Below are 24,243 nucleotides of genomic sequence, written 5' to 3'. Positions count from 1 at the left end.
GTAGCCCAATGATCTAAGCACTACACCTACACTGGTGGCTTATTTAATTTGTGCATTATCTATAGACATGGGGAACTTCCGCTGTTTGATTTGTAGGTAGTTGTAACCTGTGTGCCTCCTGCCGGGCACTCTCTACATTCCCTCATCTCCTTGATAGGGCCTAAGCTGTGCAAAAGGTGAGGAAGAGAGGCTTATTCGTTGCTGCCTCTTCTGATTCCCTGAGTCTGGAAGCTAGTGGAACCCCTTAATAAACACAATAAACCCTAGCAAGACTGCCAGTTACCCTCACCTGGGTTCCAAGGGTAGGATATTCACAAGTAAAACAACTACACTTGGGAAAATAAGTACTTTATTAAACAGTTTTAATTAAATGATCGATTAAAATCAACTCCAGTGTAAGACTTAGCAGTTTTTAAAGCATAAAACAATAAAGCTATCTAAGCTAGGTCTTACAACTGTTATCTGGAGATGAGTTGCTCTTTAACTCCTCTGCACAGATGGTGTGAGTAGCAGCCAGGTGATACACAAGCGAGGCACCAAAACCCTTCCAATTGCTGTTGTCACTGCCATCTTGTCAGTTGTCATCATTCATCATGCTCCTAGTTAGGTCTTAGGGCAGTTATAGGTTTCGGGCTTACATTGACCAATCAGGAGGCCAGTTTCTGGTAACTTTCCAGAACACTGATCTAAGTGCTGTTTACTCCCCACTCCCAACCCTAAAATCAGGTGGTATCACTCTCCAGCTGAAATGGCCTTGAGTTGTTAATTGGAATGTCTTTTACCCAGGTGCATTGAATTAGCAGAACTGAGTATTAAGCTGTTTCATTAACTCATGATGCACCAGGGCTCTGTTGCATCACAATAATCCAGGATGTCTGAACTGGGTCCAGTTCACATGTTAGAAGCAGGATTTTGGACAACTGAATAAATATAGCAGCAGCATCACCTCATGCCTTGGCTTACAGATTTCAGACCTTTAGCTGTTATCTCAATTCCAAGCTGCTCAAGAGCAGCTCAGACTTTTCCATTTGATTTTAACATGGTACATATCTGTATGGTATAGTGGTTAGAGTGTTACAGCAGGGAATCCTGGATTCAAATGTCCACTTCCCATGATGATAACTGGATGACTGTAGGCTAGTCACACTACCTAACTTACTCCATGTGGTTGTTACTTTTGAGACTAAATGGGATCACCCAATATCCATCATCCTGAGATCCTTGAAAGAAGGTGGGATATAAAAATAAGAAATAAAAAGATTCTTTAGTTTTGGTAATTGTGTTATTACATAAATGAAAGATGAGTGTACATTTTTGTGTTTTCATACATTTTAAAAATTAAATACCTATTAAATCATGAATGAATAATGGGTGCTATCATAAGAAATATGAGAGCAGTAGGATGTAACTAAACTGTGCATTTTCCTATTGATTTTAATGAGACTGTACTATGGATTCTCTGATATGCCTGCACTGACAGAACATCACATTTATTTCGGATGACCTTATATTTGTGTTGTTGTTCTTATTAGGGGTAACAATTTTAGAAGACCAGTTTGCCCAGCCAATTTCATCTACCTCACCCTGTGTCAAAGCAGATATTCTTACTGCTTCTATGGCACTTATGTCAAGTTCTACTACATCAGCAATAGTGGCAAAGCCAAATGCTATGGAGACATTTATCACTAGTACAACCAATGAAAAAGAAGAGAAAGTACAACCTTCTGGCCACAATGGAGTGAATGATACTCCTCTTGATAAAGGTGTGGTTAAAAAATTGCCAAGCCTTTCCTTGTCTCAGTATGACATTTTAAAAACTGGCCTTTCCTTTGAGCCTTGGAACAGTGATAATTCAGTCATTATTTCAGAGCACTTAAGCAATCCAAAATGTTTCAAGAGAGAGAAATTACTGGATATGTCAGCCCAAGATAGCATTACAGATAGTTGCTCACAGTGTAATATAGTAGCCGTTAAGACAAACGATGGTCCTATGGAAAGATCTTATGTTGATGATGTGAATTTACACCTTGATGATTCAGAGAGTGAGGTAGCTGTGGCCTTTGTTGATAATACTCTTCCTGGAGATCCACTTCCTCTTCATGAACCAATTAAAATCATTATCACTATGAGTAGTACCCAAAATTCAACTAGTGATTTAGAAGGCTCGCTCCATCTGAAGATGGGAACTGAAAAGTCCAGTTCAAATCTTGACTCAGGCATTGCTGCAGTGGATCAACACAGTAGACAAAACAATAATGAACAAGTGAGAATACCTGTCATTACTTTTGAACTATCTGATGATAGTGGAGGCCACGTTTATCAAGAAGCGAGTGAAAGTTTAAGAACACCAGAGCATTTAAATGTAGATGCATCGTCTAACCAATGTTCTGGCTATGAATCTGGTGAACAAGACCATGCTGGAAAAGAACATCATGATAATCCAACAAATAGCCATGCAGAAGTTGGTTCTTCTCCAAAAACTGTCTTTGAGGATTTGGCAACTACAACTGGACATTTGAAAGAAGGGCAACAAAACTTGGGCTTGCCCTCTTGCAAAACAACGCATGAAAAGAGACATGCTCGTGTGCTCAGTGTGGACAGTGGGACAGATGTCCTTTTAAGTAAGAATTCCACAGAGACCGTCAGTGACAAAGAAAAACTTTTGCCAACATCTAAATCTGACCTGGAAGCCAAAGAAGGACAGATACCAAATGAATCTAATTTCTTGGAATTTGTATCACTGCTGGAATCTATTAATACCTCAAAGGCAGCAACATCTGACTATAAAGCAGAGGCTGCAAAAGACAAGGGCCTGTCTGGAGGTATGCTGCATGGTTTCCGCATTAGTGGCTTTCCTATGCATGTGACAGATTTTTGGGGTGTTTTCATTGCATTAAGACAAATTGCTATTCCAAAATAGCTGCCCATGCTCAAACATCACAAAGAATAAACATATTTTTAATTTATCTATTTATTCTTTCCATTTATAGCCTGCCTTTCTTGCTGAGACTTAAGGCAGATTACAAAATATAAAAACCCATTCAGACAGGCAGTATAAGACATCAACAATGCATCAGGACTAGGATTACAGAATTAGAAAATAATGGAAATAAAAACCTCTCTAAGGCATACCATACCATTACAATGCAGAAAGTGGATTGCAAAGATAGAAGACAGTGCAGTAAAAGCAAGAAGATAGATGCAACAAACATTGTCATAGACTACAATTCTGCTCCCTTATAAAAGCACCCTCCTGAACTGTTCCATTATGCTACATTTCTAGTTCCATTCAGAAATGCCCTCCTGAACGTTTCTGTTTTGCACATTGAAATGATAGAAGTGTGGGAGCCTTCCTGATCACTTCAGGTAGACCGTTCCACAGGGTCAGAGTCACAACAGAGAATGCATGTGTGTGGGCAGCCATTTGCAGGCTTCAGAAGGCTTTGCTCAAATGAACAAAGGTGGTGTGGTAGGGTATAGATAGTTCTGCAGGTACGTTGGTCCAAGGCTATTAAGGGCTTTGCAGGTGATAACCAATGCTTTGAACTGAACCCACTGACTGATAACCAGTGGAGTGACTGCAGAATAGGTGTCATATGCATGCTTTGCCAAGTTCTGGAAAGTAACTGAGCTGCAGTCACAATTTTCCTAAGGAAAATTATGGAGTACCAAATGCTGTTGCATGTAATATGCATGTAAAACTGAAAGGGTTACACAAAGAAGTGACTGGCCAAATTCTGACAAAACTGAAATGGTCTGCTCCCTTGTACAGCTTCTGTAGCAGCATCATATAAATTAGCATCTTGGGTTAGCTTCCAGGGACAACGTAAAAGGCCAAGTTATCTACTTCCTCTGGAACCATGAGATCTAGTCCCACTGCTTGCTCTGGGCTGGTAGCAGCTACTAGCATTTCTTACTAGTGCTTTAAAGATGTTCATCTATTAAGTATGTTAATCTGCTTCCTACTTTTTCTATGAGCCTTCAGAATACCACCTACACATATATCAATATTTATAATCTTAGGGACATTATAAGGAGAGCCCAGCTGGATCAGACAAGTGGTCTGTCTAGTCTAGCATCCTGTTTCACACAGTGGCCAAATAAATATATAACTATATAAATTCAATATTAAATGTAAAGATGAATGGAAGAAGTATATCCTTAGGTTACACATGGTTGATTTAGAATTTACTGCAAGCCTCAGTACCTGGAAAGGTACCAAAATATTTTTTCTTCATGGAAGTATTCTTTCAAACTACACCCTCTCCTCCTTTCAACTTGGACTTGCTACCATTATGACAGCCATCTGGCTTTCCAGATATTAGTTAGCACAACTTTCACAGGATTGAGAGACATCCTGCTGTGAGCAGACAGAGCTGCTGAGAAGACTGCTACATCGAACTACCCTTGAAGACAATTTGGAACTTCCACTGGAACAAAAGGCAGCTGCTAATTTAATATCTAGATTTAGTGAAATGAGCACATTAAACTAGTATAGAGTTGTTTCACTGGTTATCTTAGTTTCTGGATTCAGTGCAAGGTACTAGTTATTACCTATAAAGGTCTTCATTACTTGGGACATACATCTCTCCAGGACCACCTGTCCGCTGTCGTAACAGCTCTGCCTGGTTGAGTTGGGCCTTTTGAAAATACCACCCTATAGACAGGAACAGAAACAAAGCTAGCCCAGCCCTATAGCTAGACATACCACAAAGGGAGACTGGAGGCTTAGAATAGAAAAACCTTGGAGAGGGACATAACAAAGAAGAGACACAGTTGTATGGCCTTGGAAGAAATGGCTAATCCATATCAATAGATACAATTTGTTGAGGTCCAGGAGTAGATATTAGACATAGGCACGAATTGAAATACGAATCAAATTTCATGACAAGTCAGGCTGATTCGTGTTTCGCAAAACGTGTTTTGTGGGGCCGCGGGTTTCATGAAATTCATGACTTTTTGGCCCGATTCGTGAATGATTCATAATGCCAGACAGGCTGGCACTGATCCATTGATTCCCTAGGCAACATCGGCCCAGAATGTTTGCAGACCTTTTGTTGCCACTGGAAACCCAATCTTAGCCCACATAACCTTGATAGGCAGCTCTCCTTGCCAACTGGAGAGCTTTCATTCTGCCCTATACAGCGAGGAGCAGGGGGGTTAATCCCCTAAGCAACTAAGGAGATGGGCCTTCTGTTGCCATGGGAACACCAATCTCATCCCTCCAAACCCTGTTAGGCAGGTATGTCTGCCAACCACAGACCTCCTGTTCTGCTCTATGTGAACATTTGTTATATAAGGCCTCTCTCTCTGCCTCATGCCAGTAGACAGAGAGAGAGGGAGGATCTGTTGCTGGGATTTGGAGTGAGAGAGAATAGAGTTGGGAGCTTTTGGCTGGACTTGCTGCTGCTTCAAAAGAGACTGAAAAGCCTCTTTCTTATTTTCCTCACTTGTTCTTGCTGGGAAGGTCTTTGGGTGAGGATGCCTTTTTTCTTCCACCTCACCCCACCGTATTCTCAGGCCTTTGCCTGGCTCTGGGACCTAGCTTGACTGAGGCCTCTCTTATTTTTTCTTTTCTTGTCTTTGTTTCTTCTTAATTCTTTCTCTGCTCTTTTGAGGGCTCACACTCTTGTTGTTTCCTTTGGTTTTATTTTGTGCACCTCTCCCACCTGGTCAGGTGTCTATGTGGTGGTTTTGGGGCCCTTCTCCCAAGCCCAAGCCCAAGGCCACCACTGCCTGGCTCTGGGGCCCAGCTTTGTGAGTTCTGGTCAACATTTTACAATCTTGGCCAAACTGGGAGGGTGGGTGGAAGAGAGCCTGCTGAAGTGTCTCTGTGAGTTTAACATCTTTGGGTATGAAGGGGGCCGTTGAAGTGCCCCGGGTTCTGACGAATCACGAAACTAACAAATCATATCATGAGATGGGACAATTTCGTGGAAGTTTGTGTTTCATGATTCATGGAATGTGACGAAACATGAAACTCTTGTCCCCCCCCCCCCCATTTTGTGCTGATCTCTAGTAAAGATAATCTGAGAATGACAAATTTCCATCTTCTCAGAAATGGGGGGACATTGCAGCTGATGGGTTTTATGGATGGTGGCTAGAGGGGTTGTCAGTGTTTGTTTATAATTTTATTGTGTTTGTTGCAGTTTTAATGTAACCTACCTTAAGTTCTTTATAGACAAAGGTGGGATAATAGTGCTGTAAAATAAATGAGAAGAGATTGGACTACAGAAGTGATACAAACACAAAGAAAGCAAGAACCTCCAATACTTTGTGCTTCCTATTCCTTTGCATATCCATTATATCCAAACTAAAAAGGTATATTAAACCAATCTTTCTATACTGTGCTTCCCCAAGAAGCTCATGATTCTCCTCTCCCTCTGTTTTACCTTCACAACAACTTTGTGAGGTAGGTTTTATAGTAGGTGACCCAAGGTTACCTACTGAATTTCATGACTGATTGAAGATTTCAATACTGGTCTCCAGTAACCTAACCACTGTGCCACATTTTCTCTCTCTTCCCAGAGGTGAGGCACACATCACTTGGCCAATGGAAATGTAGAAAACTGGGTTGCATCCAAGGGGTCATTGTCGCTGTTATCTTCCTTGTGTGCAACAGACCTCCAATTCTCCTCTTTTGCTTGCTCTGGAGATCCCCCATGTTCCAGAAACAGGCTTTCAGGAGACATTGGGAAGGGGGAGGTGAAAACATCCCACTCCCTATCTGCTGGCATAAATCCTTTATGTCAATTGAGATTTTGCATGGAATACAACCCTACAATGTACTAGACGTGTAGAGGACTAGGAAGCACAAACTCTTGAACCATGCTCCTTCCACTCTTGGGAAGAAGACAGAATGGATAACTTATTTGTGTGCATATACCTACCTCCCAAATCCTACAGCTCTTCCTTTATATAGCAGGTACAATCATCTGGGGACTTTGGGCAGTAGAATCTTAGAGATTTTAGTATTTGGAATCTGAGAGGAGATGTTTGGTTAAGTAGTAAGAGGGGTGATTAGAAATTAAAGGGAATATTGGAAGAGAAATAGGAAGGATGGTAGGAAGGGAAGATGTATATGATCATGACTAGAGATGGGCACGAACCACATTATGAACATCAAAAATCCACGAAATAGGCAATCGCGACCCGGCAGTTCATAATTGTTCATGGCCAACGAACCAGCGTTCGGAAGAAGTCTGGTTCGGTGCGTTTGGCCACGGTTCGGGAAGCCAGACAGTCAGGCGCCATCAATCAATTCCCCTGGAAACGGAGCCGGGGGGATGCCTGAACTCTGTCTGCACTCCTTCTGTCGCCCTGGAAACCCGAATGGAAGCCCAGCTTACCTTGATGGGCAGGTCTTCCTTCCAAACATGGAGCTGCAAAGTGGTTACAAGTTGGGACAAGATACCCGAGGGGGGAGAGGGTGTTCTGTAGCCATGGGCACTCCAATCTCATCCCCGCAAACCCTGATAGGCAGCTCCATCAGCCAAACACAGACCTCCTGCGTTGCTCTATGGGACCTCAGCTTATAAAAAGCACTGCGCTCCCAGTTCTGGTTTCACATTCAGCGAGCAGTGGAGTGGGACGGAGCTCTTGCTTGCTACTTGCTAGCCTTTGGGGAGAGACAGAGAGAGTATAATTGAGCTGGGATTTTTGGGATAGGCATCTATCTCCTCTGGAGCCAGGGCTGCTGCCAGGCCCTGGGGCCAAGCTCAGTGGGCACCTGGGCTGAGGGCTCACAGTATTATTACTAGTGCCTGATTGGGTCAGGCCTCTGGGAGTGGTGGGCTAGGGCTCTAGTCCCTCCCTCCCTCTGGTGCCAGGGCTGCTGCCAGGCCCTGGGGCCAAGCTCAGTGGGCACCTGGGCTGAGGGCTCACAGTATTATTACTAGTGTCTGATTGGGTCAGGCCTCTGGGAGTGGTGGGCTAGGGCTCTAGTCCCTCCCTCCCTCTGGTGCCAGGGCTGCTGCCAGGCCCTGGGGCCAAGCTCCCCCCTCGGGTATCTTGTCCCAACTTGTAACCACTTTGCAGCTCCATGTTTGGAAGGAAGACCTGCCCATCAAGGTAAGCTGGGCTTCCATTCGGGTTTCCAGGGCGACAGAAGGAGTGCAGACAGAGTTCAGGCATCCCCCCGGCTCCGTTTCCAGGGGAATTGATTGATGGCGCCTGACTGTCTGGCTTCCCGAACCGTGGGCACCCGGGCTGAGGGCTCACAGTATTATTACTAGTGCCTGATCTGATCAGGCCTCTGGGAGTGGTGGGCTAGGGCTCTAGTCCCTCCCTCCATCTGGTGCCAGGGCTGCTGCCAGGCCCTGAGGCCAAGCTCAGTGGGCACCTCGGCTGAGGGCTCACCAGATGATGATGATGATGATTATCACAATCATTGTCATTTTCATTATTCTTATTATTACTATTATTATTAGTCTCTGTGCCTGTTCTGTCCAGGCATCTTGGTGTGCTGGGCTACGGCTGTAGCCCAAGCCTCTGGTTCCAGTGCTGCTGCCAGGCCCTGGGGCCAAGCTCAGCGGGTACCTCAGCTGAGGGCTCACACAGTATTATTAGTGCCTGATCTGGTCAGGTCTGTGGGAGTGGTGGGCTAGGGTTCTAGTCCCTCCCTCCCTCTGGTGCTAGGGCTGCTGCCTGGTTCTGGGGCCAAGCTCAGTGGTCACCTTGGCTGAGGGCTCACATTGATTATTATTTATCAGTGCCTGATCGGGAGTGGTGAGGGCTCACAGTATTATTACTAGTGCCTGATCTGATCAGGCCTCTGGGAGTGGTGGGCTAGGGCTCTAGTCCCTCCCTCCCTGTGGTGCCAGGGCTGCTGCCAGGCCCTGGGGCCAGGCTCAGTGGGCACCTCAGCTGAGGGCTCACACAGTATTATTAGTGCCTGATCTGGTCAGGCCTCTGGGAGTGGTGGGCTAGGGCTCTAGTCCCTTCCTCCCTCTGGTGCCAGGGCTGCTGCCAGGCCCTGGGGCCAAGCTCAGTGGGCACCATGGCAGAGGGCACACAGAGTCATCTCCTTTCCTGTCCTCCTTAATTCTAGTTTAGTGGCACAATGAGTCTTCCTGTTGTGTTGGGTGCCAAGAGTGGTTGTGGGGTGAAGTTCGATGGCAGTCCTCCTGGTTTCCTCGTGTCAAACAGTACTGGGTGTGGCTCGGGGGCAGCAGAGAGTACTCCCACTTCCTAATGACCCCCATGTGGTGCGGTGCTGTGCCTGTGATGTCCTGGTGCATAGGGGCAAAAACCCGAAGCACCTGTCTTTGACGGCCCTGACTCGGCACCTGAAGAAGCACCACCTGAGCCTGTCTCCCTCCTCACCCAGTGAAACATCCATTGGGGGGGAGAAAGGGGGTGACTAGCTCTTCTGAGCGTGGGTCAGGGGGAGGGTCACTTTGCCCTGAGGGTGACACTGGTGGGAGCAGAGCACTCCGGCAAGCTGCACTCACGGAGGTTGTCTCCTCGGGGTCTGGGACAGCACCATTTAGAATCTTGAGGCTGATGGCTCAGGAGGCGGGCCTTCACGTCTTGGCAGAGACGATTGCCCTACATGGCTTGTCCCTATCCATCGTGGAGCGCATGGGCTTCCGTAGGCTACTAAAATATTTCGCCCCTTGGTTCTCCATGCTGTCGCCACGTAGCCTTACCCGTTGAGTCCTGTGGGTATCTCGAATGAGGGCTGGCACGTTTGGGTCAGGTTTAGCCAGGTCCAGTCCCACTGCTAACAGGCTTCTGAGACCTTGATAGGCCTTTCTGGCACAGCCAGATCATCATGACACCTCCCTTCTGCAAAGGCAGGAAAGTGGGTGATTGTGGAGGCAGCCTCCTTTGGGCACTTGCGCAACAGCTCAGGAACTATTGCACATGTAGTTAAGCCGCATGGTGCCCCTATCCATTGCAAACGCTGAGCACTCTGAGCAGGGGGGAATGGGTCCCTCGACTCATGTCCTTCCCACAAAGGCAGGAAGGTGGCCAATGTCACCTGCTGCTGCTGCTGTCCCGTTTCTGTCTCCCCCTCTCAGGAACCACTCTGACCCGTCCAAGCAATGTCTCCTGTCCTTCCCATCTCCTACTTTCCGCAAAGGTAGGACAGCGGGTCATGTCAGCCACTGCTTCACGAGGGAATATCCTGTTACTGTTCCCTCCTTGGTTACACAGCTGTGTTGTGATCACACAGGCTATTGTATCATGTACGGATACAGTTGGTTGCACAGTGTGGTGGCTCCCCTGTCAACGGGACTGACAGGACCCTTTTCATCTGGGTTGGAATGTGTCCTGCGTCTCCTGTCCTTTACATCAAGGCAGGAAGGTGGGTACTGTTGGCTGCCGCCGTATTACTCCACAGTGGGACCCTCGGGTGAGGACCTGCAGCTGCTGGGGGATCATTCCACTCCCCCTCCAAATATACATAGAAAGATATAGATTCAGATAGATAGTGGTGGAAACACATAGGAAGAAACAGAGAGAGATAGAAAGTAGCAAATAGTGTGGTGGCTCCCCTGTCAACGGGACTGACAGGACCCTTTTCATCTGGGTTGGAATGTGTCCTGCGTCTCCTGTCCTTTACATCAAGGCAGGAAGGTGGGTACTGTTGGCTGCCGCCGTATTACTCCACAATGGGACCCTCGGGTGAGGACCTGCAGCTGCTGGGGGATCATTCCACTCCCCCTCCAAATATACATAGAAAGATATAGATTCAGATAGATAGTGGTGGAAACACATAGGAAGAAACAGAGAGAGATAGAAAGTAGCAAATAGACAGTGAGAGGGAAAAACAGATAGAAAGGAGTACACAGATATCAACCGTTCTAGAAGTAGAAATAGAATGCGAATGCATCAAGGAGATATAAAATCAAACAGAACACGCCACATCCATGGAGAAAAGGATTGAAACTCAAAAACAGAGAAAGAGACAAATATTATAGAATGTATAAGTATAATGAAAAATATACTAGAATGTATGTACATATATTAGAGAATGTATGTTAACAGAGAACGGTATATGGTTGGAGAACTGTATGTAGAAACAGATAGAGATTGAAATAGAAAGAGAGGGGATATCACCCGTCCTCCGGCCCTGACCAGGAATAAACACACGCTCCTGTGAGGCCAGGCAGTTGCAGGGGGATCTTCCCACTTACCCTCCACATGAAATGTTCTCTCCCTCCCATCCTTTCTGGCAAGGCAGGAAGGTGGGTACTGTTGGCTGGTGCCGCACTGTTCCTCAGTGAGACCCTCAGGTGAGGACCCGCGGTTGTTGGGGGATCAGGCCCCCATACAAATGACATGTCCTCTCCCTCCCACGCTGGGAATACCAGCACGCTCCTCTTTGGCCTGGTGGGTGGGCACATGCGGGGTGCCGCTGGCAAGTGGCCAGACCCCCTGCCCCCTAAAAGGGAGGTGGCTTGTCGCCACCTCCCCATGCCCACCATGCCCAGTGGCCACCGTCATCACCCTCCTTCAGGCCTGTGCCGGGAATACCAGCACGTTTCCCTTTGGCCTGGCAGTTGCATGGGGATCTTCCCACTTACCCCCCACATGACAGGTCCTCTCCCTCCCATCCTTTCTGGCAGGGCAGGAAGGTGGGTACTGTCGGCTGCTGCCGCACTGTTCCTCAGTGGGACCCTCGGGTGAGGACCCACATTTGCTGAGGGATCTTCCTCCACCCCCTCATCATGATGACATGTTCTCTCCCTCCCATTCTTTCTGGCAAGGCAGGAAGGTGGGTAATGTCGGCTGCTGCCGACAGTCCTCGGGTGAGGACCCGCGGTTGCTGGGGGATCAGGCCCCCGTCCAAATGATATGTCCTCTCCTTCCCACGCCAGGAATACCAGCGTGCTCCTCTTTGGCCTGGCGGGCGGGCACATGGGGAGTTCTGCCGGCAAGAAGCCAGACCACCTGCTCCCTGAGGGGAGGTGGCTCGTTGCCACCTCCCCGTGCCCACCAGGCCTGGCGGCCGGCAATACCCAGCGTTCCTGCCCTTGCTGGGAATACGAGTGTGCTCCTCTTTGGCCTGGTGGGTGGGTACATGGGGGGTGCCGCCGGCAAGCAGCCAGAGCCCCTGCCCCCTGAGGGGAGGCAGCTCATCACTTCCTCCCCATGCCTGCCAGGCCCGCCGGCAATACCCACCATTCCTACACTTGCTGGGAATACCAGCACGCTCCTCTTTGGCCTGGCAGGCAGGCATATGGGGGTGCTGCTGGTGAGTGGCCAGATCCCCCGCCCCCTGAGGGGAAGTGGCTCGTTGCCACCTCCCTGTGCCCACCAGGCCCTGCGGCTGCCATCAACACCCACCTTCTGTACACTGGGCCAACATCAACTGGTGGCTCTAATTGTATCGAGTGGGAGTTTCCTGGGGTCCTTGGATTAGAGAGGGTATAACTCCAAGATCCCTTTTGCAATCTTGTCCAAACTTGGGTGATGGCTGTAGGAGAGCCTACAAAACACTCCCCGGGAATATGGGCTCTCTAAGTGCAATGGGGGCCGTTCTGAGCCCCACAAACCACGAACCAGTTCGGCAATGGAAAATGTTCATTGCGGTTCATGACCTCGGGATCGTTGTTGGCACCGAACCACAAACTGCTGATTCGTTAAATGTTTTTGGTTCATGCCCATGTCTAATCATGACTGTAGGAGGGCAGTGCTGCAGGAAAATGGGAGGGTGTAGAAGAAATGGACAACCTAAAGTGTGAGGAGGGACTAAGGATTGGAATGAGGAGCAAAAAAGAGGCAGAAACATGTGATAATAGAAATTATGAAAAAGTGTTTCAGTGTATAATTTTTAAAATAAATGTAACTCTCTTTAAATTTAAAATCCCCACAAAATGTTAGTAGTTTCCTGTTTTTTTGATAGCTTATCGACTGATAGCTTGTACCTGGGGTTCCCCTAGGTGTATAGAAATATCTATCCCTTCCCATGTTGGCCCTGTATAGCAAATTTTATAATCTGAGTGGTGTGGCCAACTTTAGAATTTGATATAGGATTCCATAGACTTGTACAAAATTCACATTTCTTCCTTTGTGTATCTTTTAGAGGGCTGCACAGCAGAGAAAAAGGAAGCAACTCTGGAGTTCGAACAAAACTGTCCACATACTTCTTCTAAGCAGGACAGTTCAGAAGTGCAGAATCAAGACTTTGCTGAGCTTACCAAGATTACTTCTCAGTAAGAACTGTTTCATTCACATTTCTGTAGCCTGTGATGATGTGTGCCATTTGAAGAATAAATCCTTTATTTAGCCTGTCTTTATTTTCTTGAGGAGGAAGAGGGAAAATTCTATTCCTTATGTTAATTTTGAAACCTTTTGTTGTCCAGGTACCAGGGCACCAGACAAAGGCAGATCATCTACCGGGTTACTTCACAGCAAGATAGTTCTGTCTTGCAAGTCATAAGTGGGCCTGAGGCTTCTGTGCAAGATGAGTTGTCAGTGGATGCAATGCATGTCTTCATAGATGAAAATGGTATGTTTGTATGGAGAAGTTAACTACTAGGGGGAAGGAAAGGTTTCTATGAATTAAAAAAGTTCAGCTTAAAAATGCTTATGATGTTAATCTTGAGGTTTCTTGTCAGGGCTTGCCGCGGCGGCTGCTGGGCGGGGCGCTGGGCAGACGGCTCCTGACGTCACAGGGGAGCCAGGGAGTCTGCAGGACCCCGCTCTGTGGAAGGAGGGGCGGTATACATCACCCTGACTCCCTCTCAGTCCACTCGCTGGCCTGCTCAACCTGGTCTCGTTACCCCGTGTCCTCCATCCTCTCCTCCTTCCAGAACTCCCCTCCAGTCTTCCACTCTCCTTCTCGCCTTGGCTCTCGCGCTGCTTTACTCCAACTCTGCTCCATCGCTCCTTCTCAACCCCACCACCCCAGAGCTCTTCCCAGCCACCCTTTATAGGGTTTCCTCTCTCCACCCCGCCCTCCTTCCAGGCTTGTTCCCGCTCCTGACCGGGCCCAGCTGTGCGTTCCTCCAGGTGTTTCCCTCCAACCACTAATCCCTTCTGAGCTCCTTTGCCTTGCTGGCAGGGTGGGGTTGAGTGCGAGCCATCCCCAGCTGAGGGCTCCTTGGCCTTGCTCACGAGGAGCTGCCCCAGCCAGCCTCTGTGCTATTGAGCTTGCCTGGCCTTGCTCACGAGGAGCTGCCCCAGCCAGCCTCCATGCTATTGGGCTTGCCTGGCCTTGCTCACGAGGAGCTGCCCCAGCCAGCCTCTGAGCTACTGAGCTTGCCTGGCCTTGCTTGCGAGGAGCTGCCCCAGCCAGCCTCTGAGCTACTGAGCTTGCCTGGCCTTGCTCACAAGGAGCTGCCTTAGCCAGCTTCTGGGCTGCCTGCTCATTGATGCTGGGCGGGGCTACCCATCTCCTCCCCCAGAATGCCTGTGGCAGCCCCCCCTGGAGAGGCTTGGCTTCTAGCAACTCCTGAGCCAGGCTGCTGTCTTCTAGCCATGGTGTGGCTCTGGGCTGTAGTGGCTGCTTCCTCTCCCTGCCAGGTAAGGGCTCTGCTTGGGCTGCTGCTGCTGCTGGACCCGCATTCCCCCTGCTGTGGCCCTTTCCCTCTGGCCTGCTTAGCCCCCTCTCTTCCCCCTGGAAGGTGGGACTGGCTGGTCTCTCCTTGCCCCCTCCACCCCTCTGAGGTTCTGGCCTTTTGCCGCTTCCCCCTGGAGTAGGTAGGTTCTGGCCCTGGTTGCCGGCCTGGGGGATGGGGTTGCTGCCACCCTTTTGTCCCCTGCTGTTCCCTCTTGTCAAGTCTGGGGGCTGGGGCTCAGACCCCGGACACTTCTTTCCATTTTTCTTGTATCACTTTGAAAATGTGACATTCATTTTATTTATTTAAAATATTTGTATCCTGCCTTTCTGCCCAGTTAGAGCCTTCAAGGCGAAGAACAGTAAAAAGGTAGTTAAAATCATCTTTAAAATATATAAATGTAAAACAGCGATTAAAACAAATAGGAAGGAGGATCAAGCAGGGAAAGCCAAACAAAACCAAAAAAACTTTCACCCACTAGTGGAAAGCAATGACAGAAGAGGGGCAGATGAATCTCCCTGGGGAGGGGGGAATTCCAAAATTTTGGTGTGATGACCAAGGCAGCCCATTTTTGAATTGCCACTGGTTTATCCTCAGTTGGTGAGGGTACCCAAAGTGCAGGGCCTTTGAAGATGACCATAATGGTAAGGTATGTTCATATGGCAGTATGGTCCCAAGCCATATAGGACTTTAGAGATCACTGCCATCATCTTGAATTGTGTCCAGAAGCAAATTGGAAGCCAGAAGCAAATAACAAGGATGGGATTAATTAATTGAAAGCAACTATAGTCACTGTCCTGGAACGAGGGGCAGATAGGGGAGATAGAGATGACATGTTTTTGTGATAATGTAGCCTAGTGGAGCCACACAGGCTGGGAAATGACCATACCATCCTGGTTGAGTTTCTTTTACAGCCTAGTGGGAAGACAACAACAGTTTTTTGATTTGGTAATGCCTTGTTGTTGAGCAAATGGATTTGGCAGGCTTTGGGGTTCCAGAACCCCAGGTCCCAGTTCAGTTCAGAGATGCCAAACTCCCTAGCCTCAGCGTCCTCCCGGGCCTTTCAATGGGCTAGTGAAAGGGAGAAGGTCCAGGGTCTGGTCCTGTCAGGCAAGGACGCCAAAAAAGAGAGAGGGGGGGGAGAGAACTACTGTAACATAGTGGTTAAGTGGCTGGGCTGCAAATCAGCACTCTGCTGGTTCAAATCCCATCATTACCATGAGCTCAGTAGGTGGCTCTGGGTAAGCCATTCCTCTCAGCCTCAGCCCCACAACAGTACTGAAGAGATGATGATAATACTGACCTTGTTCACAGTTCTGATTGGCCCTATTCTGCCTAGAAGAGCAGTATATAAGCACAGTTGTTATTATTATTATTATTTATTAAATTTATAGTCTGCCCTCCCTGTAAACCGGCTCAGGGCGGATTACAACATTGTTCTGCAGCCAATCTTATTCCTCTAAATCTTGATAGGCAGCTCTGCATGCCAACCAGAGACCTCCCATTCTTCTCTGTGCGATCAAGGAGCAAGAATTAATTCCCTAGGCAATGGCTAAGATGGTGTCTGAGTGGTGAGTGAGTGGGCTCTTTTTCTGTTTGATTTTTCCTCATTGCAACTTTTTGGTGCTGCTAGCCAATGCCAGTCAATTGGCATTTGCGACTCTAGTATCTATTGGAAGTTTCCTGGTGTGGCCAATTCTGGGGTCTGTAACTCGGACATCTGAAATACAATCTTGACGAAACTTGGAGGGTGGCTGAAGGAGAGGCTGCTGAAGATTCTCTGCGAGTTTGGACTCTCTGGGTATGAAGGGGGCGGAGCCAGGGCTGCCGGAAGTGACAGACCACAGACTAACAAACCGGTCTGCAAACTGGGTTGGTTTGTGAAAAGTTTGCGGTCCATGGTCTATGAAAATCGATGGACCATGGGCTGGCAGTCCATGGGGTTTTCCTGGTCCATGCCTACCTCTACTAGAGATTCATTCTCTTGAGTATTCAGACCTGACTGCAGTGAGCAGCAATGTTTTCAAAGAGCTGAAGGATGGAACCAAGAAAATAGCCCTGTCAACAGCCTTTGCAATGAATGCACTTTTATTTTTTAATTAATAAATTAGTCAGATTAAAACACAAATACAATCCATTTCAATTCCCACAAGTATATTTCCCCACCCCCTCCCCTCTCCCTTTTCAATGTTGACTTCCAACAGCACTTGAACCCCCCGCTATTAATATCACATTATTTCTATATTATAGTTGTTCTTATCTTGTTATTAATAAAGATCTTAATTATATCTTATCTTACTTAGTATCATTAAAACCCTTCAAAAGACCATAATTGTCCCTTAACATCGCATTTCTTTTCCATATATTTTTTCAGCTTTTTCTAATCTTCCAAAAATGTTTTTGGTTCTTGATCCGTCAAGTTTCTTGTTAGTTTGTCCATTTCAGCCATGTACAACAATTTGTTTGTCCGTTCTTCAATTTCAGGTATTTCTTCTTTCTTCCAGTATTGAGCATATAATATTCTTGCTGCTGTTATCATATAATATAGCAATATCTTGTCATTTCTATTAACATCTTCTAAGTGCAAAGATAATAACAGCATTTCTGGATTTTTAACAACATTATACTGGAGTATCAAAGACATCTCAGCACATATTTTAGCCCAAAAGTCTCTAGCCTTACGGCAAGTCCACCACATATGAAACAGAGAACCTTCATGCTCCTTACATTTCCAACACTTATTAGATAGCTGCTTATTAGCTATGGCTAATTTTTTCGGTGTTAAATACCATCTATATAACATTTTATAGCCATTCTCTCTAATACTGGTACATGTTGATATTTTTAACGTATTTTTCCACAATTGTTCCCATGCTTCCATCATTATTTCATTGTTACAGTTTATTGCCCACTTTACCATTTGTACTTTGACTGTTTCATCTTCTGTGAACCATTTCAATAACAATTTATACATTTTAGAAATTGCTTTATTACTATCTCCTAACAAAAGTTCATCTTCGTTCTTCTGTGCCTCCACACATGGGGGACTGCGCAGGCGCAGGCCAGCCGCCGGAGAATTTTCTAGAGCTTCCATGGCTCCGAAGGGGCCGTTTGTCGCGCGCCTCAGCGACCGTTTTCCCGCCCAAACGGTCACGTGATCCTCCAGCGACCAACGGCCCCTTCCCTCAGTTCTCTTCTTGCCGCCGCTTGGAGAGAACGTGAGCTTCGTTGCTCTGTGCTTTTTTGTGCTTCGTGCTTTATTCTGACTGGGTCAGACAATGCCCGGGCAGATGCCCTCAGCAGGGTCCCTTTACTGGACCACGAGTGGGAACTGAACGTAGAGTGCGTTGGGCCGATCTTCCAGATGTGGGGTCATCCAGTGATAGACGTGTTCGCCACTGCGGCGACCACCAAGGCCCACACGTTCTGTTCCAGGGCGGGGAGCGACCCCCTCTCTATTGGGGATGCCTTCCAGTTTACGTGGACGCAGGGCTTGCACTACATGTTTCCTCCATTCCCCTTGATTCCCAGGGTCCTGTGCAAGATAGAGGAGGACGGGACGGACTGCATCCTGGTGGCCCCCTTCTGGCCACGGCAGGTTTGGTTCCCGAAGCTCCTGCAGATGTCCCAACGGACGTATGTGAGTCTGCCCCCTCGGCAAGACCTTCTCCTAAACGGGAGCCTAGTCCACCACGATCCCGGGAAGCTGCACCTAACGGCTTGGCGGATCGTTCCTCCCCGATAGGCTTTACTGACGAGGTACAGAGGGTCCTCCTGAATGCTCGTCGGCCATCCACTAGGCGTGCTTATGCGGCCAAGTGGCGCAGGTTTGAGCTCTGGGCACTTGCCAGAGGAGTGGTGCCTGACAGCAGTCCCTTGGGGGTTGTGTTCGAGTATTTGTGCCACTTGCGTGGCCTGGGCTTGAAGGTTTCCTCCCTCAAGGTCCACCTGGCAGCGATATCAGCTGCTCACACCCGAGTTGAGGGTGCTACGGTGTTTTCTCACCCACAATCCCGCCAGTTCCTAAAGGGCATGTACAATCTTTACCCACCTGTGTCGGCGCCAGTGCCTCAGTGGTCACTGTCCTTGGTGCTCTCACGTCTCATGTTGCCTCCATTTGAACCAATGGCTACCTGCCCCTTGGATATGCTATCCTATAAGGTGGTGTTTTTGGTGGCCGTCACATCGGCCAGAAGGGTCAGTGAGCTGTCCGCGCTGCGGTCTGACCCTCCCTTTCTTGTGTTTCATCCCAACAAGGTGGTCCTGCGTCCCTGCCTCGGGTTCCTGCCCAAGGTGGTGTCCGCCTTCCACCTCTCGCAGGATATCTCACTGCCTGCATTCTTTCCTCAACCTTCCTCTAAGGGGGAAAAGGCCCTTCATTCCCTAGACTTGAAGAGGGCCCTAGCCTATTACCTGGATAGGACAAAGGAATTCCGCACCTGTCCTCACCTGTTTGTATGTTTTGGGGCCAAGGACAAGGGTAACAGGGCTTCCTCACAGACCCTGTCTAGGTGGATTGTGGCGGCCATTAGCAAGGCCTATTCCCTGGCAGGGGTGGCTTGCCCGCTTCATGTCAGAGCCCACTCCACGCGGTCCCAAGCATCCTCTTCGGCACTCCTCAGGGGGGTGCCCCTGGTTAACATTTGTAAAGCCGCCACATGGTCCTCTGCAGACACCTTTGTCAGGCATTACGCCGTTGATGTCAATGCGGAGCAAGATGTATCTGTGGCCAGGGCTGTCTTACACTCCCTTTTTTCCTGAGGGAGTTTTGGGATGACTTTTCTTGGTGTACCTTCTGGGTACCCTTGAGTGAAAGAGAGTATATATGTACCTTGGGGTGTATATATGTAAATATTGAGTATTTATGTGTCCTTACACAGTTTTTTTTACATAGATGTATATATGCATATCTATTTATTGTTCTTGTTTGTTCAATAAAATTGTGTTGGACTTCACCCCCGCCTTCCTTATTGTGTGAAGCTTGGTACACTCCCATGTGTGGAGGCACAGAAGAACGAAGATGAAAACAGGGTTAACATACCTGTAACTTATGTTCATCGAGTTTTTCTGTGCTGACACACAACCCTCCCTCCTACCCCGCTGTGAACTCCAATGCACAATACTGTGATGGCTGTAACAGAAATTGGTGTTTTTAAGGTGTTATGGCTGAAGTGTGTTGGTCAAGCGGCGGCAAGGGAGAACTGAGGGAAGGGGCCGTTGGTCGCTGGAGGATCACGTGACCGTTTGGGCGGGAAAACGGTCGCTGAGGCGCGTGACAAACGGCCCCTTCGGAGCCATGGAAGCTCTAGAAAATTCTCCGGCAGCTGGCCTGCGCCTGCGCAGTCCCCCATGTGTGTCAGCACAGAAGAACTCGATGAACATAAGTTACAGGTATGTTAACCCTGTTTTCCTCAAAATCTGAATTCTTAATTCTAAAACCTATCTTCCTTTGATCTGTATCAAATAGGTCTTTAATTTGTCTATATTGTAACCAACCATATTTAAATAGCAACTCCTCATTTGGTTTGAGTTTTACCTCCTTATCTACTACTTCTGTTAAGTCCTTGAGGGTAAGCCATTCTTTTCCTTTATATTCTAGGTTTGGGTTGATCACCTCCACTGGTATAATCCACAGTGGTTTCTTCTGATCTATAATTTTTTTATATTTTAGCCAAGTCAACAATAAATTTCTTCTCAGATAGTGGTGCTGAAACATTGCATCCATTTTGTATTCATCGTACCACATATACGCATGCCATCCAAAAAGTTTGTTATAGCCTTCCAAAGTTAACAATTTATGATTGGCTAAAGACACCCATTCTTTTAACTAGACTAGACATATCGCCTCATGGTAAAGTCGAAGATCAGGTAATTGCATTCCACCTCTTTCCTTAGCATCACAAAGTACTTTCATCTTTACTCTTGGTTTCTTCCCTGCCCACACAAATTCCGATATTTTCTTCTGCCATTTTTCAAATTGTTTTTTGTCTTTTATAATTGGTATTGTTTGCATTAGGAACATAATTCTAGGCAACACATTCATTTTAACTGTGGCAATCCGACCAAACCACGATAACTGTAATTTGTTACATTTTATCATATCTCTTTCAATTTGTGTCCAGAGCTTTTCATAATTATTCTTGAATAGATCAATATTTTTAGCTGTCAGTTCTATTCCCAAATATTTAGTCTTGTGTACCACTTCACAATTTGTTAATTCACTCAGTTCCTGTTGCTTCTTCTTGGTCGTATTCTTGGTTATTATTTTTGACTTCTTTTTATTTATAAAAAAGTCTGCCAAATCTCCAAATTCCTTAATTTTATTCAGTAGTCTTGGCAAAGTTTGTAGTGGATCTTCTGCTATAAACATCACATCATCTGCAAAAGCTCTCAACTTATATGAAGATCCCTTTATTTTTATTCCTTTTATGTTGTCATCTTCTCTAATCTGCCTTAGTAATATTTCTAAGACCATAACAAATAACAATGGTGATAGTGGACATCCTTGTCTTGTACCTTTCCTTATTTCAAACTTCTCTGCTAGGTCATCATTGACACATATTGTCGCTCTTTGTTCCTTATATATTATTCTTACTGCTTCTATAAATTCTTTACCTAAGTCCATCTTTTCCATTGATGCGAACATAAAGTCCCAATTCAAGTTGTCAAAGGCCTTCTCTGCATCTGCAAAGAAAAAGCCAACTTCTTTATCTGGTCGCTTGTCAAAATATTCAATGGCATTTATAACCACTCTCAAGTTGTCTTTTAGTTGTCTGTTTGGTAGGAATCCAGCCTGGTCCTCTCTTATAAAGTCCATTAGCCGTATTTTAAGTCTGTCTGCTAATATTCTTGCCAATATTTTATAGTCATTATTTATAAGCAAAATTGGTCTATAATTTTTCACATCTGTCAAATCTTGTGATTCTTTCGGGATCAGAGCAATGCTTGCTTCATTCCATGTATCTGGAAGCCCTTTTCCTTGAAGTATATCATTCATTATATTTTTTAATATCGGTACAAGGTCTTCCTTCATTACTTTATAAAATTTAGCTGTGATCCCATCCGGTCCTGGTGCTTTTCCGATCTTTGCTGCTTCTATTGCTTGTATAATTTCTTCCTCTGTTACTGGAGCATTCAGTCTCTGCTTCATTTTTTCTGATATTCTTGGTAAATCTGTTTTTTGTAAATATCGGTCTATTTCTTCCAAGTTTACTGCCTTCTTTTGAAATAATTTTGCATAATATTTGTAAAAGGCACGCTTAATTGTTTGCTGGTCTTTCAATTCTTTTCCTTCTTCAATTATCATATTAATAATTTTCTTCCCTTTTTTCTTTTTCAATTGCCAGGCTAGGTACTTTCCTGGTTTGTTTGCTCCTTCAAATGATTTCTGCTGAAGTGTCTTTAATTTCCATTCTAATTGTATTGTCGAAGGCTTTCACGGCCGGAGAACGATGGTTGTTGGGGGTTTTCCGGGCTGTATTGCCGTGGTCTTGGCATTGTAGTTCCTGACGTTTCGCCAGCAGCTGTGGCTGGCATCTTCAGAGGTGTAGCACCAAAAGACAGAGATCTCTCAGTGTCACAGTGTGGAAAAGATGTAGGTCATTTGTATCTACTCAGGAGGGGTGGGGTTGAGCTGAGTCATTCTGTAAGAGTTTCCCAGGGTGTGGAATGCTAATGGCGGGAGGCTTCACTGTATCCTGAGGAGGTTCTTTTGCATATGGATTGGTGCTTGATGTGCTAATCTTCTCTGCAGGGCTATTGTCGGGTGTGGAGTGTTTTGTTGGCCTGGTGTTTTTCAGAACTGGAGCCCATGCTCTGTTCATTCTTAAGGTTTCTTCTTTCCTGTTGAAGTTTTGCTTATGCTTGTGAATTTCAATGGCTTCCCTGTGCAGTCTGACAAAGTAGTTGGAAGTGTTGTCCAGTATTTTGGTGTCCTGGAATAAGATACTGTGCCCTGTTTGAGTTAGGCTATGTTCAGCCACTGCTGATTTTTCAGGCTGTCCAAGTCTGCAGTGTCTTTCATGTTCTTTTATTCTTGTCTGGATGCTACGCTTTGTGGTCCCGATGTAAACTTGTCCACAGCTGCAGGGTATATGGTATACTCCTGCAGAGGTGAGGGGGTCTCTACTGTCTTTTGCTGATCGTAGCATCTGTTGTATTTTTCGGGTGGGTCTGAATACTGCTTGAAGGTTATGCTTTTCCATAAGCTTTCCCATCTGATCAGTAATTCCTTTGATATATGGCAAAAACACTTTTCCTGTAGGTGACTGTTTTTCCTTGGTTGTTTGATTCATCCTGGGTTTTTGCTCTTCGGATTTCATTTCTGGAGTAGCCATTTGCCTGAAGTGCGTGGTTTAGATGATTAATTTCCTCATTGAGAAAGCGCGGCTCACATATCCGTCTTGCACGATCCACTAATGTTTTCATTATGCCTCTTTTCTGTCGGGGGTGGTGATTGGAGTTTTTGTGTAAGTACCGATCAGTGTGAGTTGGTTTCCTGTAGACCTTGTGACCTAACTGAAAGTTTGCTTTGCGGATGACCAAGGTATCCAGGAATGAGAGTTTTCCCTCACTTTCTTTCTCCATTGTGAATTGTATGTTCAGGTGGATGTTGTTGAGATGATTCAATAACCCCATCAATTCTTCCTCCCCATGGCTCCAAATGATGAATGTATCATCCACAAACCGGAACCATACACTGGGTTTGTGGGGTGCTGATTCTAGAGCTGTTTTTTCAAAATGTTCCATGTAGAAGTTTGCTATAACTGGGCTGAGTGGGCTCCCCATGGCCACCCCATCCATCTGTTCATAGAATTCGTTGTCCCATTGGAAGTAACTGGTTGTCAGACAATGATGGAATAAGGCTGTTACATCCTCTGGGAAAATCTGATTAATCAGTGCAATAGTGTCTTTTACTGGAACCTTGGTAAACAGGGATACAACATCAAAACTGACAAGTATGTCTTGTGGATTGAGTTTCAGAGAACTGATTTTGTTGATGAAATCTGCTGAATCTTTGATGTAAGACGAGGTTTTCCCGATGTGGTCCTGCAGGAGATCTGCCAGATGTCTAGCTAATTCGTATGTCGGTGAACCAATGGCACTCACAATGGGTCGGAGTGGGACTGAATCTTTATGTATTTTGGGGAGTCCATATAGTCTAGGTGGCTGTGCTTCAGTCTTGCATAGTTTTCTGTGCGTGTCGGGATGTAGTGAGGAATTCTTGATCAGCGCATTTGTTAGCCTGGTGATTTTGCAAGTGGGATCTCGTTTTAGTTTTTTGTAGGTGGAGGGGTCCAGGAGTTCCTTAATCTTCTTTTTGTATTCCTCCGTTTTCATGATCACTGTAGCATTGCCTTTATCAGCTGGTAGAATGATGATGTCTGGATCTGCATTGAGGGTCTTGATGGCATTTCTCTCCTTGCGTGTTATATTGCTGGTGGGAAGCTTTGCCTTTCGTAGAATCCTGGCTGTCTCTCCTCTTATTTCCTCAGCTTCCTCTTCAGGTAGATGACGGATGGCAGCTTCTACATTTGCAATGATGTCTTCCACAGGAATTCTGGTGGGGGTGACTGCAAAGTTTCCTCCCTTTGCCAAGATGGAGGTTTCTTCTGGTGAGAGTTGACGGTCTGTCAGATTGATGACAATGCGTGCATTGTCGAGCATTGGGCTTGTCTGTCTTTTTTCCTGTAGTTTGTTAAACTTCTGCTTCTGTCTGGATGTGTGGTTG

At 46.4% G+C, this 24,243-nt stretch overlaps 1 protein-coding gene across 1 annotated transcript in view; it reads left to right on the top strand.

The window, feature by feature from the left end:
• Positions 1–24,243, top strand: part of PCNX2 (pecanex 2) — a 328,170-nt gene that overhangs the window by 27,225 nt on the left and 276,702 nt on the right. The window contains exons 5-7 of the mRNA XM_054980165.1: positions 1,533–2,822; positions 13,037–13,166; positions 13,317–13,462. Coding sequence (XP_054836140.1) covers positions 1,533–2,822; positions 13,037–13,166; positions 13,317–13,462 — 1,566 coding nt within the window. The remainder of the gene's footprint in view (positions 1–1,532; positions 2,823–13,036; positions 13,167–13,316; positions 13,463–24,243) is intronic.

This window comes from Eublepharis macularius, chromosome 1 (assembly GCF_028583425.1).
Source record: "Eublepharis macularius isolate TG4126 chromosome 1, MPM_Emac_v1.0, whole genome shotgun sequence".
NCBI classification, from domain to species: domain Eukaryota; kingdom Metazoa; phylum Chordata; class Lepidosauria; order Squamata; family Eublepharidae; genus Eublepharis; species Eublepharis macularius.
This window is presented reverse-complemented; position numbering and strand designations above follow the sequence as displayed.